The sequence below is a fragment of the Thunnus albacares genome, chromosome 12 (genome assembly GCF_914725855.1).
Source record: "Thunnus albacares chromosome 12, fThuAlb1.1, whole genome shotgun sequence".
NCBI classification, from domain to species: domain Eukaryota; kingdom Metazoa; phylum Chordata; class Actinopteri; order Scombriformes; family Scombridae; genus Thunnus; species Thunnus albacares.
In genome coordinates this window covers 6,719,868-6,744,015 of record NC_058117.1, presented here as the reverse complement: position 1 = coordinate 6,744,015, position 24,148 = coordinate 6,719,868, and the positions used below count along the sequence as shown (strand labels likewise).

At 40.4% G+C, this 24,148-nt stretch overlaps 1 protein-coding gene across 6 annotated transcripts in view; it reads right to left on the bottom strand.

Moving 5' to 3' along the window:
* The window catches only part of slc6a9 (solute carrier family 6 member 9), a 112,971-nt gene that overhangs the window by 41,174 nt on the left and 47,649 nt on the right, over positions 1-24,148 (bottom strand). Inside the window, exon 1 of one of the 6 annotated variants that reach the window (XM_044368880.1) lies at positions 15,357-15,579. The exons of the other annotated variants lie outside the window; for them this stretch is intronic. Within the exon in view, the coding sequence (XP_044224815.1) occupies positions 15,357-15,398 (42 nt within the window). The 5' untranslated portion in view covers positions 15,399-15,579. Of the gene's footprint in view, positions 1-15,356; positions 15,580-24,148 lie in introns of those variants that run through there. 6 annotated transcript variants of the gene reach the window in all.

Here is a 24,148-nt window from a genome sequence, read left to right as displayed (position 1 = left end):
AATTTGATTATTTAAGTATGTTAAATTGCACAAAAATATAAGCGCTCAAGAAAGAATTCTTAATTCTGCCCCAGTGCTGCAGCTGCTTAACTACATCTTGGTGAAAAGCAAGTAAATAGAGAGATGTACAAGTGGACAGATCTAAATGCAGGTGTAATTATTCTCCGAAACACAGTTGAGTACAATTAGCTTATGTCATATAACTACGACAATGTACTAAATGGCTGCCAAAGTTCTTTTCTGCAACTGAGGCCCTGCAACCCTTTTGTGCCGATAAGATTGCCATCCCTCGAGTGACTAAGAAACAGTAGTTAATGTGGATTGGTTATGTCATGGCTGATACTGGATCCACTTAATTAGGTCAGTGTTGGTGCTAAAGGCACTAACACTGACCTAGTGGATAGGATCGCTGCATCATTATTGTACTCACTTTGTATTAAAATGAATCCTTGGTGATGCCATAAGCTGCTGCCTCCTACTTTTTTGATCCGATGTGAGTTTTGCTTGATAATTTCATTCAGCACACAAATAACCAAAATTCTCTTGTCTAGCTGTATGGCTGAGCACCAATGCAGTGTCTTTCTATTTGACAGCATTCGTTCCTATCCACTCAACTGTTTGAGGTGGAAGTGAAATCTGATCACAAATGGTCAGTCAGGTGGCATTTGAAGTGAATTCTGATACCAGACCTAAGTGCAATTGATTTCAATTGGATATAAGCAACAATATCTACTGCAGCTGTAAAATAGTGGGTCTGTCTCAATACCCACACTTGTCTTGAGAACTTAAGTGTGCACTCACGCACCTCCAGGTAGTAGACAAGTGTGTGTCCCTCGTCTGAAATATACCAACACACACTACTCTTAACCCACACTCTACGCACACTTCTTCCTAAAACCACTTTGAAGCGATGTTCTGATCCAACTGCATCCCATAATTCACCGCTTTATATTGCGCAACACCAGTCCAGTTGTTGGCGATAGTGCTCCTATAGGCTGGTTTTAGAACTGACAATAATCAATAGACAAGAAGTTGAAATATAATGACACGTAAGATTCAGCATATTATTATTATTGATATCCAAACACTAAGTTATGGCACAACCTCCACAGATGGTTGAATCTGTTCTTCTTGCTGGGACAAATAAGAGTAATATCGCATATCTGACACTGTCAATGTCTCTTAAATGTACAGTAAACCTACATGCTCTAGAGGCAGCCTAACTTTATTTCTCCTCTCAGCTTCCGAATGAGCTTTTCTTCTTTTTTTTTTTACTGTCATCTGACTGTGACTGTAATACTGTTTGATTGATCCTACTCCTACTTCAACAAATCATTTGACCTTGATTGTACCATGTACAGTATTTGTATTTGAGTGAGTGAGGGAATGAACTTATTAATCAAGAGTGTCCCAGAGAGCTCTGATAAGCCTCCACACTCTTATGGTCTCAACAGGTCCTCAGGCGCCGTGACAGTAATATAATACGTCACACAAGCAGCCACTTGACTACTTGCAAATATCGCAAGTGTGGGTATCGGGATGGACCCATTGTGTTGTTTTCAAGCCAGTTAGTCAGGTAGGCAGCTGGGAGTTCAGTTTGTAATTAAGAAGCACAAATCCAAGACAAAGTTTAGTCAAACAAAATGAAAGCCTTGATAAATATATAAAGTTTTGCAAATGTTTTTAATATAATTTTTTCAGTTATAGCTTACCTAAAGCTTTTATAAGAAGAGAGATACAGATACACCTACTTGGCACAATGCATATAATCTCAAATTTCTATATCTCAGATTGGATTAACAATTAATCTGTTCAGATCATCAAATACTACCATCACCACACCACACACCAACTCCTTACCTTGACATTGTTTTCCATACTGAAGACCTTGATGCTACAGCAGCATCAACCCCTCTAATAGTCCCAATAGTCTGATGACTGACTAGCCTCTCTTTCTCCATAACACTTATATGTAGTACTAAGTTTACCACGCTGGAATCCTCAAATTCCTTCCCCAGGGGGAGGAGGGGCAAGGCTAGTTGTGTGGACATCTTTGTAAGAGAAAAAGGGGGGGGACTAAGAAGGGTCAGGAAGGGTGGGTGATCAGGGCAAAGGGCAAGAGGTGGGCACTTGACGTAAGAAATAGACAAGGATTGAAACTTTCCTGCACTGACAAAGACCTGGGTGTGTGTTTCTACATGTGCAAATGCACGTGTGTGCATCATTTAAATGTAGATGCTACAATCTGAGAGTTATTTTTGGGCAAGATCGTCTCAGATAATCACCCATTCTGCAATTGTCATCGGATTTTCTGTCTTCTCTGTGTATGTCAGCTACATGCAAGATTCATGTAAATACCATGAATCCGTTATTTTATTTTTGGTATCCATTGCAATGCTACAAGAGGACCAATCTGTCTTCACAGTCTCTTTTACTATCCATTGTATGTGAGCGTAGGATGACAGCACCCTGTCAAAACATTGTGAAGATAATCTCTCAATCCAATTCAGAAATAGGCTGTTCTCTAATAAAACAATGGGATTACATGAGCATGAGTGAACGAGAGAGATGGGAAGAGGCAGACTGAAATAGAGACAGATACTGAGAGATCTTTGAGAGAAAGACAGAGTGACAGAAAGGAGGAAAGAAAAGAGATAGAGACAGAGGGGCTTGGGGCAGTAATGGCTGATGTGTGCAGACAGCCAGGCAGGTCTACACGGACTCGCTGGAGCCGCATGCGCCCACCCTCCACTCTTCCACCCCTCCACCCCTCCCTTGCTTGTTCACTCATTTGCTTAACAAGTTCATTTGTGCGTAGGCCTTCATTCGGGTATGGCTGTCAAGTGATGCGCAAGACTGGCCTGCGGAACTGTTGGCCCTCGCAAGCTGTTCACCTGCATCCCTCTCACCCCCCACACACCCTCACACTCACCCACACACACACACACACACACACACACACACACACACACACACACACAAGTGCCTGTATATTTCAGAAATGCACAAGAGCACTGGCAACCAATAGGGCCAGTGGTATGAACAAATGGTGTGTGAATACAGGGTTTATTTCCACAATCAGCAGTTGGGCTGAGATTTTAATTGTTATACGCTGGCTTGTTTTGTTGAATGTAACTCTGAAACGATTATTCCATTAGTTAATAAATAGAAAATTTGAAGCAAATATTTTAATAGTCCATTAATTGTGTAAGTTATTTATCAAGCAAAAACGCTAAAAATGCTCTGGTTCCAGATACTCAGATGTGAGGATTTGCTAAATTTCATTGTCTAATGTGAAATTTGACATAATGACATTTATAGCTGAAACAACTATTTGATTAGTTGAGAAAATAACCAGAATATTAATCAATAACTAAATTAATTATTAGTTGCAACCCTTGATTGTCAGATATGTCATTCTATTTAGAGTTTGGTTGTGGGACCATTTTTCTCTCTAGGGCCAAGTCTAATATTAAATAACAGTAAAGTATCGGAGTAATGTAACTTAAAAAAATGTACCAGAATACATTGCTAGCAAGGTTACTCTTATTTCGGCCAATTAAGTTATGTAAATAATTTCTGTAAATTGTGACAGTGAAAGATGACTACTGGCATTTACCAAAAACCTCTTCGTCAAATACAAGCTCATCAAACTACATCATAAGTCTTTATCCATCTCTCTTGTTTGTCCCTGTTTTCGTCATTGTTTTAGCCAATTCTCACTTGAGGCAGCATTAACAAGCATGATCTCTGTGGAGTTGCCCTCAATCCTCATACTGCAAGTGTGCTGCTTCAACAAGAGTGTGCAAATACACACACACACACACACACACACACACACACACACACCACACACTTGCAGCCTCGACAACCATTATCAGCCGTTTCCCCCCTCGTTTTTCCCTGCTAACACGGTGAGCATGCTGCCTCAACAAGCTTCATCATCAGCTCTTTTCTCCCCTGGTTTTTGCTTCCTACAAATCCATGACAAAGCTGATGAATAAGCCTCATCAGCCTTTTCTCTTCGTCTCAAGAGTTTTGCTTAAACTTCCCTCTTCTTTTAAAAAGTCACACCGCTGCAATGGAAATGTGAAGCACACAAGTTAGAGCAGTATATCACATTTAACAACTGAGGGATGTGGACAGTTGTCATTATTTAGGTTCTGCTCCCTACTGTTAGTTTTCAAAGTTACTATTGGAGCGTTGCAGGAGCAGGACCACCCCTCAAAAGCGCCACTTCCAGCATAAAGACCCTAAAAACACCCACCTAACCCTCTCCTCCTCTTTCACTCTCATATTGTGTGCCAGAACTGAGATCACACAACATCACCTCAAGCACACTCAGAAAAGTGAGCTACTACTTGATCCTACGAACAACATCATCCATCCACTCACCTCATCTTGAGTATAGACTTTGTCTCACTATCCCCATAAGACAATGATCTATTTGGACAAAATCAGGACAACCACACCCAAAGTTTCCATCAGCCTACGCCAGCACACCCAGCAACAGAAGCGGAAAACTTCTCCACCACCACCGTGCCTGAGACTCCACTTTCCATAATCCAAAAGCTGTCCAGGAAGCAAGTAAACCCAGCAATCCTCAACACAGTCCTTCCATGGTCCATGTCCTGCCTGGTTCATCTCTCCTCAACATACAAGACGACTATAATTCACCTGACAAATCTTCCATGTCTCCCAGCTGACCTCCCTCATCAGAAGAGAGGACAAGGTTATTTAAGGACAGTCCATCACCGTTGCCGCAGTTCTTCAACTACATCACCTCCAAGGTCAACTCCAGCCTCTCACCATCATCCCTACTACTCCAGCCTCACAACACAAAGATAGTCGCAGCATCACCATGCTCCAACGAGGTTCCCCAATGACCAGCCTTTATCAAAAATTTCTGACTGGATTGTAGCCACTTTTCAAAAACGCTAAAAGATAAAGGAATTCCATTTCACAGAACAGACAACAAAACAAAGCTTTCCAACACTCTCACGTCAGCCTGTCATGCCCACTGCTCCATCAACACCAGCTCTCTTCCGGATGATGTCATCACCCCAACAACACGCCGTGATGTCAGCGCCCCTGTTAAAGACAGTTCAACTATATCCTCCAGCTCAAAGACAGAAGAAAGAGAAACAAAAAAAGCAAAGGTCATCAGCCAGAACACAAAACATCAGGGCTTCAGCAAGCACCTCTCGTCAATATTTAACACAATTACCTACTACAGACGGAGCACCTGACACAGGAATTCCAAGGCCCTCCACTTCCCATCAGGTTTTTCAAAACCAGCACCAGCAGCCTACATCATCAAGGGTAAATGACAACAGGATGTCAGTGTCCTCCACCATCCAGTTCCAGATCTAGCCACGCCAAACTCAGTCTTTGGCTCAACCTTTTCGTCAACTGGAGCAGGATCACCTTCTTCTACGATGAACAAATGACTCACCCACATGACATCCATCTATACACTGATGCCACTCCTTCTCCTGGTTTTGGGGGTTTCTACAGAGGAAGATGGTTCATAGCAGAATGGCCCCCAGACCTCACAAGTGAATGCCAAGTCACTTCCTCTGCTCTCTTCGAAATCAACCCCATAATAGCTGCAGCCACTCTGTGGGGCCATGAATGTTCCTGCAAGTCCATCCTTACACACTCAAACAACCTTGCAGTCATAGACATAATCAACAAATGAGGCTCCAACATCCCATCCATCATGCCGTTCATGCACCACCTAATCTGGCATCCCTATACACACCAATCACACGCAACTCATGTTCCCGGTCACTCCAATGCTATCACTGACTCTCTTTCCCATTTCTCAGTCCAGAAACTCAGAAGCTTGGCCCCTCTTGCAGATACCCACCCAACAACGGTTCCTCCATGTTCAGCACTGACATTCACTACCACTGATCATCGACTCCCAGAACTCCATCATCAAAGCCTATCAAACTCAACCCTCTCATCTTACTGGTCAGCTTGGAAGAGTTTCCACTACTTATGACCAGTACAATATAACCTTCCTGTCGTTTGAACTCATCACCATGACATGTTTCGTTACCTACACCCATTCCGTAATGGCCATCGAAACACATACCATCAAAGTTCACCTTAGCAGCATTAGCTTCTTCTCTAAACTCCTAACCGGCAGCTCGGGCCTGGCCACCAGCCATCCACAGATAACTTCACTTCTCAAAGGATATCTACACCAAGAGCCAGCTCAAAATCCTCACTACCTTCCTCTTACCACAGACTTGCTGTCAGTCTGCATCCACACCATCAGCTCCAGATACAACATTCCTCATGTTGCTCGAACTTTAGAAGCCATGTTCTTGCTTGCTTTTTTCAGTTTCCACAGATGCTTTGAATTCACCACCTCAACCCTTCACTTTGACCCACACTGTCACACCTACATTTCAGACTTGTCTTATTTCTCAGATTACACCATGGTATTCTACTTAAAGCAAACTAAAACCAATCAATCCGGACAGCTTACACTTGTCTTTTACTTCAAAGTCCAATCACCACTGAATCCCTTCAAGACCCTTGCAAACTACTTGGAATTCCAGAAATCCAAGAGCATAATATTGACAGATCCTCTGGATCCCTCCTACTCGACTCTGGTTCCACCAGCACTTCTGCCACCTCCACCACCTTAGTACATCATACCCTGGTTTCAGAAACCTGGATGAGCTCTTATCCCAGTATCCCACTTCCCAACCTGAAAATGCTAGCTCAGTTACTTCAAAAGAAATTGGAATACTGAGGCAAGTAAACACCAGGTTTCTTTTGCAAGTGTGAACTATAAAAAAAACAAAGCAAAAACATAATTAAAACATAATTATGATGCTAAAATGAAAGTCTGAGGATTAAATGTGGAACTGGTGCCTCATCTTCAATTTCTGGCAATAAGATTTGAGAAGCCAATTGCAGCAGAGTGGTAAGCACACAGCCAGGAATTACAGTGGGTTCATCCTTAACTGATGTAACTTTGTTGGTACAGCAATGACACAACAGGAATGTACAGGAGTGAAAAACATGCCTGCACTAATAATCAGAAACCTGGATAATGCTAGAATCATGGGAGACGAATTACCAGGTAACTATGTTCTGGATAAACATATAACACATACCCTAAATATGATCAAAACAAGGCTATGACTCATTACTGGGATACTCTATAATCTCATAAGCATGCTGGTGGTCTAAAAGCCCACAGTTTGCATTTTGCAAAGTTATTTTCTCAACTTTGACCTAAAATATTTGCAATAATTTTTAGCACTTCACAATTCAGGGTTGTGCTTCTTTGTTACCACTTAAAATTAGACTTAGAGTAAAGTTTAGATAATACTGTTCATTTAAAACCTGTTTGATAATTCACATGCTTGCCTCATGCAGTCTATTGTACATTTGTGTCTGATGGTGTCAATGTGTCTACAGCTCTTATCAAACAATGCAGGTAAAAAAGCAGGTCGACCACCCCTCCAAGTAAGAATGGAAGACTGGTAAGTTCAGCTGCCATGGCATAAAATGTACCTCTTAATTGGATTCCACATATATTGGACTTTGCATCCAATTCCATGTAAATACTGTCAGTAAAAGCTGAAACAATGACCAGCTCCAACATTATGTATTTCACTCATAAGCACCTGCATAAACACAGGATTTACTCAGAACAAAGCAAAGATACCATAACAACATGCAATTAGCAGGCAATATGGATGAATGTCTTCAAAATATGAACACATATAATCTATCATGAATCAGTTTTTACAATGTTGACAGAGACAGTAAGACTTGGAAAAGGTAGGCAACTTCAAAACAACCAAAAAGTATTTATGTTTGTCTGTGAGAGTTAACAATCCCCAAATTAGCATTAAGTGACAATCCACATTTCTTAGAAAGACAGCAAAAATGTAGCCTTGCAATGCAATCAGTTCTTGTCAATATGGTATGTGGCGTGACAATGACCTTTCATACAAATATCCCACAGTGCCAGTCCCGCACTTCAGCACCTCACTAACTCAAATTTGCAGAGGTTTACTGCCATTTTCACAGAGGAAGGCAGATCATCACAATGGTCCCGTTAGTCCTGGTTTCTTATAAAGAGTTCCAGGAACTCAAATAAATGGGTAACCACACAGTCAAAAGTCTGGTCCTCCTAAAGCAACTCAGCACTATAATTATCTTTGTGCAAATGCCTTGCAATGAAGAAAAATGACTGCTTTTTGGGAACCCAAACTGTCTGGATGAGCTTGGTTGATCCTGAAGCAAGCACCTGTCATAGCTGTTGGTTTCTTTCTATCTGTCTGTCTGTGCCTGACATATTAGTGTTTGTCCTTTCGGCCTGAAGTCAGGACTATGAAGGCCTGCTCATACTGGAACTCATATTGGAAAATTTCCTCTATCATGGTCATTCCTGTATGTTTAGACCCACATCTATCCAATGGCCAAAGGCTTCAGGTTGGAAAATGCTGCCCTAAGCCACTAAAGGCTTTGGGCAGTTCACCCCTGCCATGACCCCAACATTCTTCAATTGGGTGTTTTTTGCCTGAGGAAGGTAACACTAGCAGGGCTACTACAGTATCCACTGTGACACCCACCCATATATGCACTTTACTCATGATCCCTCACTACATGCTTCCATGGTCTCCAAGGTCTGACCACTTTAACCCCTGTCAAAAAAGACTGCCCCTCCTTTCCTTCTTGCCACCAGCGGTTGTCTGAAACCCTGTCATTTTTAGCGCTCTGATGGTGGAGGAAATGTTCTACCACCTGTGTCTTATTTCAGTTTAGTTATTTAGCTACTTTTTCACACATCAAGATCATCACAAATACATTTAGCAAGATTCAAACTCTATACACCTTCAGCCAAACTAAGTAAGAGGGTGGTTTTGCTTTTTGAAATCCAAGAATGAAACTACTACTCCCTCAAAACATCCTGGAATAAAAAGCATTAAGGGTAGAATGAGTATAAAGCTACATTAGACATTCTTTTGTAACATTATGGTCGACTTGCAACTTGTTTATCCCATTTTAACAACACATTTGTCAGCATTTTTCCAAGATACTGTATCAAAGGTGCTGCAATGTGGGGGAATTAATTTTTGGGGGGTTCAGGACTTAAACTTCTGCACAGAGTTGACCTTTAGCTGGAGCATTTCAGAGCCTAGGATTGACATGAAACTCTCCTGCTTGAATCATCTGTACAAAGGTTAAGCAAATGCAGGACTGCAACAGCAATTGCTCTAAGCAGCTGCATATCTATCTATAATACATTTTATTATAAAATCAAAGACACAAGCCTCTGAACATTAACACTTGAGGAGAGAACTCAACTATGATTCCGAAAGAGCATTTCAGCAAGAAGTATCCAATCACAGAGCTTAAAATTCTGTTTCATGCGACACTTAAAGTGAGCGGAAGTTAAAGATAACAGCTTGTAGAAATCTGATTATATATTCTACAGCTTAAATTAGTTAACTTTCAGATTCTCTTTTTTTTTAGTTTTGGATGACTTTGGCAACTACTGTGGGGTGTTTTGTTCCCAGTTGCAATGGCAAAGTGTTCTGAATTCGTTACAGTTCTGATTTGTGCCTCTGACTAACTTCTTCTCCATAGAAACAGTGACTGAGGGTCATGGCTATTATAGTATTTAGAGTCCATCTGTCATACTAAACTCACTAAATCTTATCTCTCACTAATCTTACAACAAACAAACATAAACCAATAATACTGTTGAATTATCAGGAGACAGGAGGATATGCAAAATTCTAAACAGGATTTTCGAATAGGGAAAAAATATTCTGGAATCAGCAGCTCCTCCAACTACGCAACCCTAGACCCTAAACCCTAACCCTGACGCCATCTGTGTTTACAAATAGTACAAATAGCTCCTTCAGTTTTGTGGCCATCAAAATTTTGACTTGCATATGCACAGAGCAGGTCAGTAACCTTTCCCTTCTCTTCCCATCAGCTACCCTGCTCTCCTCTCAGCAAGCCAGTCAGCTATTCATCCACCTTTCCAGTCAGCCATTATCCGCCATTAATTCTTCTAACTCATCAGTCAAGCTTGCATTTCTCCATCCACCCAACCATGTATGTATAGCCAGTTTGCTGTGTGTTGTGTAGTTTGACTGTGTGCTTCTGCAAGGCAGCTGTGAGCCCGGAAGCTTAACTTAGTGAAGTCAGAGGGAGACCGAAGGTTAGAGCCACCACAGGGAGATGGACAAGGGGCACATGCACACACGTATACACACAAACATACATACATACACACACTCTCTACATCTATTTCGGTCTCTCTTTTCTCTTTTTCCACATGTGTCTGTTCCCTTGCTTGCTAAGCCTTGGTGCAGTGAGTAAACACAGCTACTTTGCACTTCCGCTCCATAAACCGCAACACCTGCCCCCAGATGGGTAGAGTTTGTGTGTGTGTGTGTGTGTGTGTTCGTGTGTGGGCCCCTGCTGGCTTCCTATGCTAGATGTAATGTACTGGACTGTATATTAACAGCTACCATAAAATTATAAATGACATCCATGGATGTTTCACAGTCATTGCCATTTCAACAAGTTTTATAACACTTTCACAATAACCTTTTTTTTCTTAATACTCCTGCCAAAAGAAAAAAGAAGCATAGACTCTGTTTATTATGTTTAAACAACCATGGGGTTATTTTAGGAGAACTTAGCATTATCCTGCTAAAACAGCACTGAAACCATGACAGCCTGCAGGGCAGACAAGCTAAATATGTCTACGTATGTTTAAATAGGAGGCACATCCACAGAAAGGTAGGTGTTGAGAGAGCAACGACGCTCAGAATGAATGCCTTCACAGCGGAAGAATTTGTACTTTTCTACACAACAGGCCTCATTAGCTTCTTGGCAAGGCACCCTGCGATCCAGAAAATCTGCTTATATACAAAGCAATAATTTGGGTCAGTCTGCTAAAGCTATTCTTTTTCTTTGAGTTATGACTATTTCAGACCAGTAATAATCAACTACGTTTCAAAAACAAGAAATAGTTCATTAATATCCAGCCTAACGGTCAGAGATTGCAAGTAAATGTACAATTACCATGAAATATAACCTACAGTAAAACCTAAAGTATGTGAACAATAAAACAATGAAATATTGAATAATTTCCTGAAACTACATTAAGTCAAAAGCAATGACAAAGCAATCAGCACTGTTGTCTGGATATGGAATTGGTATTTATTCTGATTCTTTCTTTCAGTAAAAGGATGTCAGAGACAATCACACTCACTTAGCAATTACCAGATCCATCTGAACTCCTTATTACTCCAATTATTAGTCAAGCATGCCTTGAAATCACACATGACCTCAGACTATTGTCCCAACACGGTGAGGTTGGTCTACCGCTGAGAGGAAGGATGTGACCCATGTAATGACAGAGGAAATGAAGGATCAGAGCTTTGATCGAAGTTTGCAGTTAGAAAAACTTCTTTTGAGACAGGATATTGGGTGATTGTAGATATGAGAAGTGTCTATAGATAGTTGCATATCAGGAAATGGCAGCAAGTGTATACAGAGAGATTACAATTATATGAGAGTTCAATTATATAGAGTGATATATCTTTTTCTAAAATAAATTACTGAGGGACTAAGATGAACTAAACAAACAAACCAAAAAAATTGTATTTGAAGGCACACTCGACAAATGAAAACCAAGTACAAACCGCTGTTGTTTCTGAAAAAATTACTTACTGACAATTTGTAAATAGACTCGATTAAAATCAAATTGTCACCTAAAGGCAATCTTGACAAACAGAAACTCTACTACAAAAAAGTTGTTTCAGTAAATTATATGGTCTTCACATCCTGGTTTATCACTCTCTTTCAAGGATGCCTGTAATGCCTGCTCAGTTCTTTGGTACAGTGCAATGGCTTGACAGCTGGCTTGTGATTAAATGAAATCTCTTGGCAACACTTCTTAACACTGATCACCTGCGCAGAATACATGTTATTATAAAGCACTTGACTGCAGTCAGCTAGGATGATTTTTCCTTTTTAATCAGCATTGGTTCCACCATTTTCCTTCCATTTTTTTTCCCTCCATCTTCATCATATTGCTGAATTTGGGTTAGACTGTTCGGACTTTAGCTCAAGATTGGGCTGTACCATTTCAAGCTGCACATTTACCCCCCTACTTGGTTTGGCGGTTAGAGTCATGCAAGTGTGTATTTGTGTGAAGAGAAAGAGCCCATGAGCACTCGGCTTTATCACCTCAGTCTGCACCTAAGTCAACCCACAGTAATCAGCCCAGACTTGTACCAGCCCATAGGGGTTTCTCCTGAACCTCCTGATTACCTCTCTGCCACTGGAGAAATGTTACAGTGAAATGGGGCAAAATTTCTGAGCAATTTAAAGGCAATCACAACACAGTGCAGCACTAATACATAACAGATTTACTTGATTTTACAGGTGTTTAAATTTTAGCTTTCTGTTTAGGGTATGAGCCCACACCCCCCCGCAGGCAATGATGCCAAATATTTTGTCTTGCGTTGCGACAATTGCGAAGTAAACAGCTTTACAAAGTAATCTACCAGAAATGTGCACTTGCATGTATTTAATTTTGCAGTGCTTTGCCGGAAGGTGTCACGTTGTGTTGCAGCAAAAGTTTGGCCAAGTTAAACTTTTTTGCCACTATATGCATTGGGACCTTGCTGCCTCACCAGACGGGTCTCATTTGAATGAATCAGTGGGCTAAAGTCAGTCCTGAACGTGGCCTCATAGTGTTTTTTTTTTTTAACCCAACAGAGAACTTCTACTTTAAAATTTTGTGGTGATAAAACATTTTTTACTTTATAGCAACTCAATTTCTATTTGATCACAGAAGTTTTCTATCCCTGGTATGTTGCATTCATTTTTGATTTGTCAAAGCAATTTGTAAGCTTGCTAAGCAAGCAGCATGCATTCATATCAATAACAAAACCTCAAGCTGTAATGAAGACATTGCAACCATTTGTGGCAGAAATGGACACTGAGTGGTTTTCTTATGGAAGGCTATTGGAAGGTATTTTTGATAAAGAACTGTCTCAAAACTCAAAGCACAAGTGAATGTTTTGTGGTTTGGACTACTACATAAAGATGTATTGTTTTCCAAATGAACAGAATACACTGCAATTTCCATAAGTAAGATTTAAAAGATTTCAATAAGGAGCAAACAGGTATAATTGTACGTACAATTGCCATTGATACTGGGTTCTGCATCAACTAATTACCCAATGACAAAGGGCTAACTAACATATTTCTAACCAGCAAATCAAATAAATAAATTAACAAAGCTATGTTTTTTGCTTACAGTTGCAGGACTGTTGAAACACCTATTTAAGAAAGTGTACAATGTGTACATGTCTTTGCCTTTCTTTATACCTGTTCTAAAAGTTTGAATGTCTCAATGCAAATTGCATCTTAAAAATACAAAAACATTCTGATCGGCCTATATAGATAATATGTTCCTCTATATGTCTCCACAGATGAGCGAAGGAGACATATCAGGCAAAGCTAGTTGGTGTGAGAAAGAAATACAAGGGGATGTAGCAAGGGAGTCATTACATGAATAAAATGAATGGCAAGGAATTAAAGGTTTAACTGCATAGTCAATAATTATGGACCAAAATTTGCATCCGTATACACACACAACGCCTGCCTCTAAAGATGCAATGTCCACACATCTAAACCTGTGACTGATGATTGATCCTGTCAGTCAAAGCTTTGGGAGAAATATGGTCTGCCCACGCTGACAAACCTGAACTGTCCAGAATCAGAGGATTAGTGTGTGGACTGCTTCAGTTATGAATGCTGCTTTGGGGAATTGTTCTCACTCTACATCCTCACACACACACACACACACACACACACACACACACACACACACACACACACACACACACACACACACACACACACACACACACACATATCATATTGTGGTCACTTCTGGGGACATTACATAGATTTACATTAATTTTCTGGAGACTTACCCAAAGCTTAACCATAACCACTACTTGCCTAACCCTAACCTTAACTTAACTCTACCTTTAACCTCTGCTTCATAAATCAGGTTTTTGTCCCATTTGGACAAGCCGTCCCCAATTAACTGGCATTTAGTCTGAAATTTGTCTCTGAAAGTAGGCTATGACAGACCACACACACACACACACACTGTGCAGCTCTAAATATCTTCAACCTTCCACCCACAACCCTATTCGATTCACGAATTTTGTGTGTGTGAGCATTTCGAGTTGTGTTGGCGTGTGCATTGTGTGTGTGCATAAAACTCTACAAACATTCGTGCATACGCCTCTATGTGTGTGCGTGTGTGCGCCAGTGTGTGTATTTGCCTACAGAACTATAGCAAGCTGACTCAGCCTTGACAGTAGCAATCGGAAACAGGAGACAAGGACTTGGCTAACAACATAAGCCGGCAGCAAGGTCGGATGCACACACACACACACAGACAAAGACACACACACACACTTTTTGTCTTTACCTGCCATAATGGAAATAACTGTATATCTTATCTTAAACAGATCAGAGGATTTAATTGTTTCAAAGTGTTTCAAAGTCAGTCGACAGTTAAAAAAAGAAAGCAGAGCAAAGGATGTATGTGCCAAAGTGTGCGATTAAAACAGCTTGGGGGGGGGGGGGGTTGGGGGGGAGAGGGCTGGAGGAGGGGGGCATAAATATCACCCTTTTCTGGATACTTCTGCTTTTCTACTCTGTCACTCTCTTTCACACACACGGCGGACCAGCCCACTTCCTTACCAACTCCATCTCTCACAGTGCTGCCCGGACTTCCCACTGCAATTACTTATAAAAACTTTTCAGGGCCACCACACGTGGTCGGGTTTTTAAAGAGCTGCGTCCCCCTCCTCACGTGGTGCGGGGGGTATTGAGTCGTCACAGACCCCCTGAATGATCACCGAAAAATAAGGCGGCGTAGACAATAGCTTGTCTTGATGAATTCAATTCTTTCAGGACCCTGTACCGTTGTCCAGGCAGCTCCGGGCAAAACAATCGTTGCTTTGATAGTCCAAGAAACACACACTCACTCGGTTGCTATTAGAAACACCCTCTAACTACTTCCGAATTGGGATCTAAAGATGATATACATCTGACCGGAACTTCGGATAAATTCTGTGCTGTTATTCCTAGAAGTCTCCTTTCTAAGTCTCCTAACAAGATGCCTCCTGCTGCTTAAGCCGGTGTGAGGTGCAACTAATAAAGAAGAAACATCAGCACGCTCACTTCTGATGCGAGTAAAAGAAAAAAAAAAAAAAAAAAAAAAGAAAACAGAAAAAAACAATATGACAGCTTGAACTGACCTGGTCTGCGGTGGAAGCGGCAATGGTGTTCGACTCGGACATGATTTGATGCTGTGACCCAGTGGTGCTTCTCTGCTGGCCACTGTAGGCTCCTTCATTCACACCTTGCCTTTCAGTTCCGCAGCGAAAGAGGGGGGAGAAAACACAGTATACCCTCCCTTTTGCCCTGGCTTGATTAATGCCTGAATTACTTTCACCTCATTTCATCTGATGGAGCTCTGCTTCCTCTCCGCCTCTCTCGCTCATTCGGCATGGTAGCCCACTCTCTCTCCCTCTCTCTCTCTCCCTACTCCCCACCCCCACCCCCTCCCCTCCTTCCGTGATTCCAGCTCTCTCTCCCTCCCCTTGCGCTCTTACTTACTTTTTACTCACTCACCCCTCCCTCTCTTTCTCCTCTCACTCTTTTACTTTCTCTTTCTGCCCCCTCTTTCTGCCGTATTTCACCATTTCAGGAATATACACCCTCCCTCCTTCTCCTCTGCCATCCACCTCCCCCCTTTTTCCCAACTCCCCCCCCCCCCCCCGCCAAAAAAAAAAAAAAAAGACACAGGAGAGATCCACAGTCTTTTTCCTCCACCTCCACAATGAATGGCTCGTTGTCACTCTAGCACCTAGGCTGAATACAGAGCAAGTAAGCAGGAGAGAGGAGGGCCGATGGGGGTGGTGGTGGTGGAGGCGACAAGGGGGTGTTGAACTTCTAGTTTAGCTGGCCGGAGTAAAGTGGGGTGGGTGGGGGGTCTGGAGCACCCATGGGCTGCGGCCAGGCTCTCTCTCTCCCTCACTCTTTCTCCCAACAGATTAAAGCGAAGAGACAAAAAAAAGTGAGGAGCCCACAAGTGAGGAGCCCGCACGCCTTCCACAGGACTCCCCTGTCCCCCCACCTCTTTCTCTCTGTCTCTCTTATTTCTTCCGTTTGTTTTCAGAGGCAGCTGCTGCAACTCTGCAGACCACCAACAACTTCCCTTTCAGCGGCACTTGACTCTTCCAAATCCTCGTCCGTCTCTACACCCTGACATTGCCAATGCCCCCCCCCAACTCCCACTCTCTCTGTCGTGTCACACCGAGAGGCCGGCCGAGCCAAAGCCCTCCTCCCTCGCCTCGTCCGCAACATGTTCACAGAGTTACACCCTTTGAAATTCAAGCGCTTTCCGCCGTTGCCTCTGTTTTGTTGCACACATTGTTGTGCCTGTTTGCCACCATATGGCTAATGGCTACCCACAACAAAAAGAGCGAGGAGAAAGCGAGGAAGTGAGCATACAAGAGAAAAAGGTAAAAGTGCATCACAATAGGGGCACGATTGAGAGATCAACAAAAACATCACTCATGCAGCAGAACCAGACGCCGTCTTTCAACATGTCACTCAGCGTCAACTCTCTGACTGGATGTGGTGCGAGTAATGTCAAAAGTTGACAGGCAACTGGCGCCCGGCCTAATGAGTGTTTGATAGCCGGGGACAATGGACACTGCCGCTTGAGTGGAGGCCCTCCAGTTATGTTTAACACGAGACGAGCAACATAGACAGGATGCTATTCATTTGTCTATCAATTCAGAGAATTAGAATCTCACAGGGGAAAAGAATCATAAAAGAATCATTAACATATACCCGCCCCATTCAGTGTGCTGAGAGGAAGTACTGAGGGCACCGAAAACAAGTGCTCCCAACAAATAGTCACACATGTTGACACATTTAGAACAGACAAATTACTGTTTAAGAGGTACTGTTGAGCCTTAGGCATTACTTTGTATTTCTTCTTTACAGCAACTGATAACCCTTAGAGCTTTCAAAAAGCACATTTTTGACAATGTTATTTGGGTATAAGTTTGTTTGCATGTTGGTTTTTAGATGCTTTGACCAGAGTGCTTTTGCAAACTAAAGCTTTTATAATGTGTACTTCGCATTGACATTACGACATAGCAATCAAGCCTATGCACTTAGTTTCAGTAGCTACACTGTAGGCTAGGCCATAGCTTTATGTGCAACTCCACAAAAATGTTACTACACATCAGGGCTACTACGTGAGGACCACAAGAACCGACTGATTCAGTTAGGGCTGCTTGTGTCTCCTATAAACTTCTGATGCTCACTTTGGGAATGAAGACCACATCAAGCAAACTGTTGAAAAGCTCAGGAATCGTCTTCTTCTCACCAACACTAGACAGATTAGCCACAGCATTTCAATGGAAACCTGCGGGCAACAATTTTTGTAACATTCTCCATCACGAAACAAATGAAAAATGTTAACATGATTGCTTCTGCTATGATTGCGATAGGTTTGTCTTCAGTAGTTAGCAAGACAAGAAAAACTTTGCCATTGTTTTGTATTTCCAAGTGAAAGAGAAAACACAATTACTGTGGGGGTATATCATGAAAGCACAATAGGGCCTGATAATGTTGGGGTGGTATCATCAACAGGTGAAATCTGATGCTTAACTATAAATTTATTCCTCTGTGTGTGTGTGTGTATGTATGTATGTATGTATGTATGTATGTGAGAACTACAACAAATGGGAGATCATTAGTTCCTCCATGGGGATCCAGCCACTTCTTACAAGCTCTGCCTCAGGAGGGTCTGTTGCCCTCAGATTAGGTCAAACCTAATGAAAAGCTTAGCAAGTGCACCCACCCACACACATATACACACTTAACAACACTTTAATCATGCAGGCATTGAGTGTGGGGGTAATCAGCGAAAACTTGGTATGAATTTGGAAAAACAGATCCTAAAATAAATGCCTGTTGTGGCTGCAGCTGGTTGTTTCTGGAGGAGGGGGAGACTTGTTTTGTTAACTAATTGCCCTATTATGTTAGGTCATTTAACTCTAATTAGAGAAGCACAGATGCTGCTGCTGATAATAACACCAACTTGTTAAAATTCTCACTTGTTTCTTTATATGTGTTCTTGATCCAACAGTAAAACAGCCTATGTGAAGGAATCAATGTATGTAGAGCAAAAATTTCTACTGCATACTCAAAGGCACTGAGGCCAGTTAATGTTACAGACACCAAGAATCTGAACCTTGCTCCATGCAACTCCATGTCCACCCACTGCATAAAAGCACGTCTTTATTGCACTGCTGGGATGTTTACTGTATTAATTGTTGGGCATCTAAAATGAATCATGATTTTATGTCTGAAGGATCTTTTTTTTAACAGACCTCAGGTACTGGGTTTGCTCACTTGGGGTCTATAACTAAATGAGACAAGTGCTTATGGATTAGTGAAGATCACACCTATTTTTGAGAATATATTGCACTGTTACTGTGTCCAGAGTGTTAAATATGAGGCTACAGTCAGAAGATGGATAGCTTAGCTTAGCATAAAGATGGTAACAAACAGGGGAAAGCAGGTAGCCTGGTAGATAATAGACTGTTCGTTGCCTGGCGGTCACTGCAGCTGGCCAAGAAATAGTCAGGGACACAACTCCCCTCCAAACCACAACTTGTCAATTTTACAAGTTTTGGTTTGGATTAAACAAATGAGAAAATACATATTAGGCATATTTTGTTACATTTTGGACAGTACTAGGCTAGCTGTTTCCCCCTTCTTAAGTCTTTATGCTAAGCTAAGCTAACCACCTTCTGGCTTTAGCTTCATATTAAGCTTACAGAGATGAGAATGGTAGCGATTGTCTCACCTAACTCTTGGCAAGAAGGAGAATAAGTGTATTTCCTAAAAATGCTGTTAACCTTGTTTAACAGGCAGTGTTTAGTCTTGATCAAATCACTATTTTATAGTTGTTAAGTCATCATTATCAACAAAATTTGTCAATAAGAATAATTAAATTCTGTGTTTGGCTTTATTGAAACACAATTTAAGTGGTAGATGTAAGTTAATGGCATATAATACAACTAATTACTTCCATGACAACCAAGCATAGCATCATCTATTTACATACATCTGCTGAGGAAGAGCGTAAAATACAGCCGAAAGCTCCAGAGCAAACAAGTTAATGGATCTTGAGTTCAGATTGTTTTATCAATTGCAGTTTCCAAGATCAATAGACTGTCATGCTCAGCTCTGTGGCCAACATGGACAGTAAGTCCTAAAAGTGCTCAGAATTGAAACTTTGAACATCTACAGTTCTGTGGCAAAATTCACAGATGAAGACCATCACCAGTAATACAGTCAAAAGCTCCAAAAAAAAGCAAGTGATTGGACTTTGACTTGGCAAACTGAAAAGGAGGAAGATGTGTGGTCGTCACTTGCTTTAACACGTAAACGAGGTGAAGCCAATGTCAATGGACGGGAGCAGAGAGACAAACAACAAGGAGGGCAAGGAGCAAAACACATTAGATCAGAATGGAATTCCTCTTTCCTCAAGGCTCAACACATGCCAACATCTATTACAGGTAAGCCTAAAAGACAAACACAGACATTGATCTGAAACTCCATCACTGGATATACAACACAAACAGCACACCACATTCACAGGGAGAAAAAACAAGATGTGGATAAAGAGGATTCCTTTCCCTCATTCCTTTTAAGCTCCATCTCTGACAAACCAATATCCTCACTGATGTCCGTAACAAATACGCAGTAATTTGGAGATTAATGTAGCCTGGGTTTCACGTTCCAATTTTAGGCTTATTAACTAGACGTTTATATCAAGCAGGTAATAAAATGTGCATGCAGATTTTAAGCATATCCTGCTGTGATTAGAAGCCAGGTTGGAGTTTTAGTCATACAAACAGATGTTAGAGGCAGATAAGGTGGTGATAACATTTCAGTAAATTTAACTAACACAGCACTGAGTGTAAACACTGTGGGTTGTAACTGCTACTAGGGATATTCAGATCATGCTCTCCTGTGCTTTTTTTTCTTTCAGTTTTCAAGACGCGTTATTTGAATTGTTCAGTGACAACTTTGGCTTTTATTAAAAATAAAAGCATCCAGTTTGCAGGAGTAAAGCTTTTAATGTGAAGCAGCAACTTAACAGAGCTTCGTTAAGGCTATGGAGAAACACTAAGTAAAAAGTAATAAGTCTGATATCTGAAAGTAAGACAAAATATACAAAAAACAAAGCAAGTCTATTTTTTTATTTGTAGAATTATTCCTTTCCGACACTCCAATAACAGAAGGCTGCTTGAGGAACAGTTAAGGTTCCTTTGGATAGACCTCAGTTTGAAGTCAAAGGGTTTAAATTTCTGAGTATTATGTTGGAGCTATGGGAGTCTAAAAATATATCCTGGTGTCTTTTGGACCGTGACGGAGACAAGTTTTTTTGGGAGTGGATGACACCTGAAACGTACAGGTATAAACAGCAGGTTGGGAGAGCAACCTGGTAACTGAATGGTTACTGCGCATGCCACATAACCATAATGTCCCCAATTTGATTCCAACCAGGGGACCATTCATCATACTCATCTCTCTCTCCCCTTGTTTCCTGTCTGCCTCCTCATTGCCCACCATCCAATAAAGGCAAAAAATGCCGCAGAAATAATCTTAGCAGGTTGGGAGGAGGGTGACAGAGGAAAGAAAGAGAAAAAGTGACAGGATGATGCACCACTCGAGATGAAGACACAAGTCAGCAGAAGAAAATTATCTGTTTTCATTTGAAATCTTTTCATTTCATCTCCTCTTTCCTTTTTCAAAGCACTCTTATCTGTGTTGACAAATAAATTCAAATGTCACTCATGAAAGATATATCATCCCATTCTTGTATGGGCTGTGAAAGTTTTGTGATTCAAAAGGCCACAATTAATATTCAGTGAAGGCTTACAAAACTTTATAGTTGTACACAATGTTTCAATTAATACAACTGAATACTGCTGACTTTGTGTTCATTTCGTGTGTGCTTCCTCCCTTAGTTCAAATGTGCTCAAAGGTATGAACTGAGTCCATCTGTGTTAGACCTGTGAGGACTGATATTTACTTCCCTTCCAACCAGTAAAAACTGGAGTAAACTCAATCTGAAATGCAATTAATTTATAATGTTACGAAAACACCTCATTATAGTTTGTATTGCAATCAATGTGGCAATTTTTTAAATTGTTTTTGTCCTGCAGAAATATCAATCACATCATCGTCTAGCAAATATTTGCAATTTTCAGGATAGCTTTTCCCTGACATTTTTCCAAACCAGTTCAGACTATGTTACAATACTTAAACAAACAAGTGGCTTGTGCAACTTACACTCAACTTTGAAGTGAGCACACAAATACAACCACCAACATACATAAGAAAAGAGTCACAATACATAAAGCGCAAACTCCAAAGCCAAGGTCAGGAAAACACAAAGTTCACCCCAAAATAATCTAGTTCTCGGTCATTGACAGAGCTGCAAGAATGACGCCAAAGCTGACCTTAATATCCAGAGTAGTAGAATGAGAAAATGGCCTTTTCTGCTGTGCTTTGTGTTTTTACAGGAATCCAATTCTATATTTTAATTCAGAATTGACTTTCAGAGTGTGGTGGCAAAGCAGACCAGTGCCTTCACCCTAATGATCGTTAAATAGACAAACAAAATTGGAGAATAAAGCATGATGGTGCAGAGTTGTAATTTTGATGGATTTATAAAATTGATTTATTCAGTAAAAAAAAAAAAAAATGTTAGATTTCACCCATACGGAAAATTTATATATAAACATATATGCCCCTATACCAGTGACATTGTGCCATATATGATATATATTGTAGGCACATATGAGCAGTTGTAAATATAGGATAGTATAACACATATATGTTATACATATATACATACATACATACATAAGTACATGTCACAAATGAAAGGACCATATAATAAATCTTTTATATATGTTTTTATATATTTAAGTAGGTGGCATATGTGTAGACTATATAATAAAGTTCATATATGCTTGTAAGACAAGATAGGTAAGTAAGTGGAGATTTTTATGGCAGGAAAAACACCAGCCTTATCCTTTATCTAAGATATACTGATTTTGTAGACCCATGTCTATTCTATTTGCATGTAAGTTATTCAATGGTACATGACTTTCAAGGGCATATAATATATTTCTCATATCATCCAGTTATACTAAATTGAGTTATTTGGATCAATCACTTAAGAAAATATGGAAACATTTCCATCAATTAGAGATAGAGTAGGCCATCAAAGACTCCTAGAACCCCTTGACCTGAGCAAGAAAAGTTTATCAACCTAAAACAAACCCAAAAAAAAAGCAAGGTGGCTTGTCGGAATAAATGAGATGCTGAAATACAAAAAAATCAGAATTGCTATCCTTAAATTATTCTATTTGATCCTTAAATTATTCAATTTGATCTTGAATGTAGACATCTGGAACCACGGTCTCATTACACTGATTTTTAAAAAAGGACATTCATAGACATTACTGAGTCACTGTGTGAACAATAACCAAGGTTTTCTGTATCATCACAGCTCATAATAGAATTTGAGAGAGAAAGAGAATAGGAACTGGATTTGTGTTTACGATTTTTCATTAAGTTTTCTTGGTTGATTTATTGCCCCTAAATGTGAACTTAGAAAGTATAAAAATGTGTTAATGAGATAAAATTCATGATATGAATTGTGAGCCTCTTCCCACATGTGCATTGATGACATTGCGTTTGCACAGAACAGGCACTCAGAGACGGCTGGCCTGTGTACCAGGCTACAGTTCACAAAGTGTCAGGTAATGTAACTTGTCTGCCATGATGTCATCTGTGCTATGTATGGAATACTGGATCTAAAAACATTAAATTTTTCTTTATGGCAATATATGTCAAATTAATGATTTTGCCAAGAAGTTGCCACTAAAATCATAATGTAATAACTTATTACATTATGTAGAAAAAGTTATTACATTATATGCTCAGCATTTTTATTACATTATTGGTAGATTATAACATTAGCAGTTTTAGCAGTTTTTTCAAATTATTTTGTATAATTACATTATGGGTTTCTACAAACATGTATGCAGTCACCTAACACTAGATCCTGTAATGGCCAAACAATGGCGTTTATTAAAAGCAAAAAAGCAGTCCTGGCTCCTTTGCGTGTGTGTGTGTGTGTGTTATATTATATTACAGATATTTTGGGGCCCTGGTTCCCCAAGTAAAAATCCTGTTAATTTTTCCCATAGACAATGTTATGTGACTCTCACTTTTGGGTACTTCTACGGGTTGGATTGGCATGAAACTGTCCTGGTTAAATCATCAGTACAAAAGATAAACAACTGTGTTTGAAAATATCTGGTTCTTTAGTAAAAAGTCAAAGATATAAGACGGTGTACATACAAATTAGCTTAAAATTCATTCATGTGCACTAATAACGGCAGGCAGAAGCTAAATATTACAGAAAACTGATTTTACAATCTGCGGAGTGAATCAGTTTACTTTTAATTTTTGGGTCATTTTTAAAGTAACTCGCAACACATTTTGTTCACAACTTCAGCAATGAAGTGTTTTGCATTCATTACACTCTGATTGGCGCCATGGCTTCTTCTCCATAGCAACAGCAGCCGAGGCTCATGGATATTGTAGTATTCTTAGCCATCGGCCATGCCAAAAGTACAGAAAGAATATGATTTCTCATCAACAATGTTGAAATGTTTGAAACTGGTTGTCATAATATAATCCTATAGGATCATTACATAATCATGAGTTTCTATGTTCAGTAACATTGAGGAGATCGTTTAAAGAAATATTTGAAATGGGAATACAGAAAGAGGAAATACAGTTCAGAACCAGCAGCCCCTCACACTTTGCAACTCTATTCACTGGGAATGGACCTGAAACACATGTAGGTGTTTCAGGTTTAATTGAAAAGCAGCTAGACTTCACATACTTACCGTTACCCTGAACAATATAA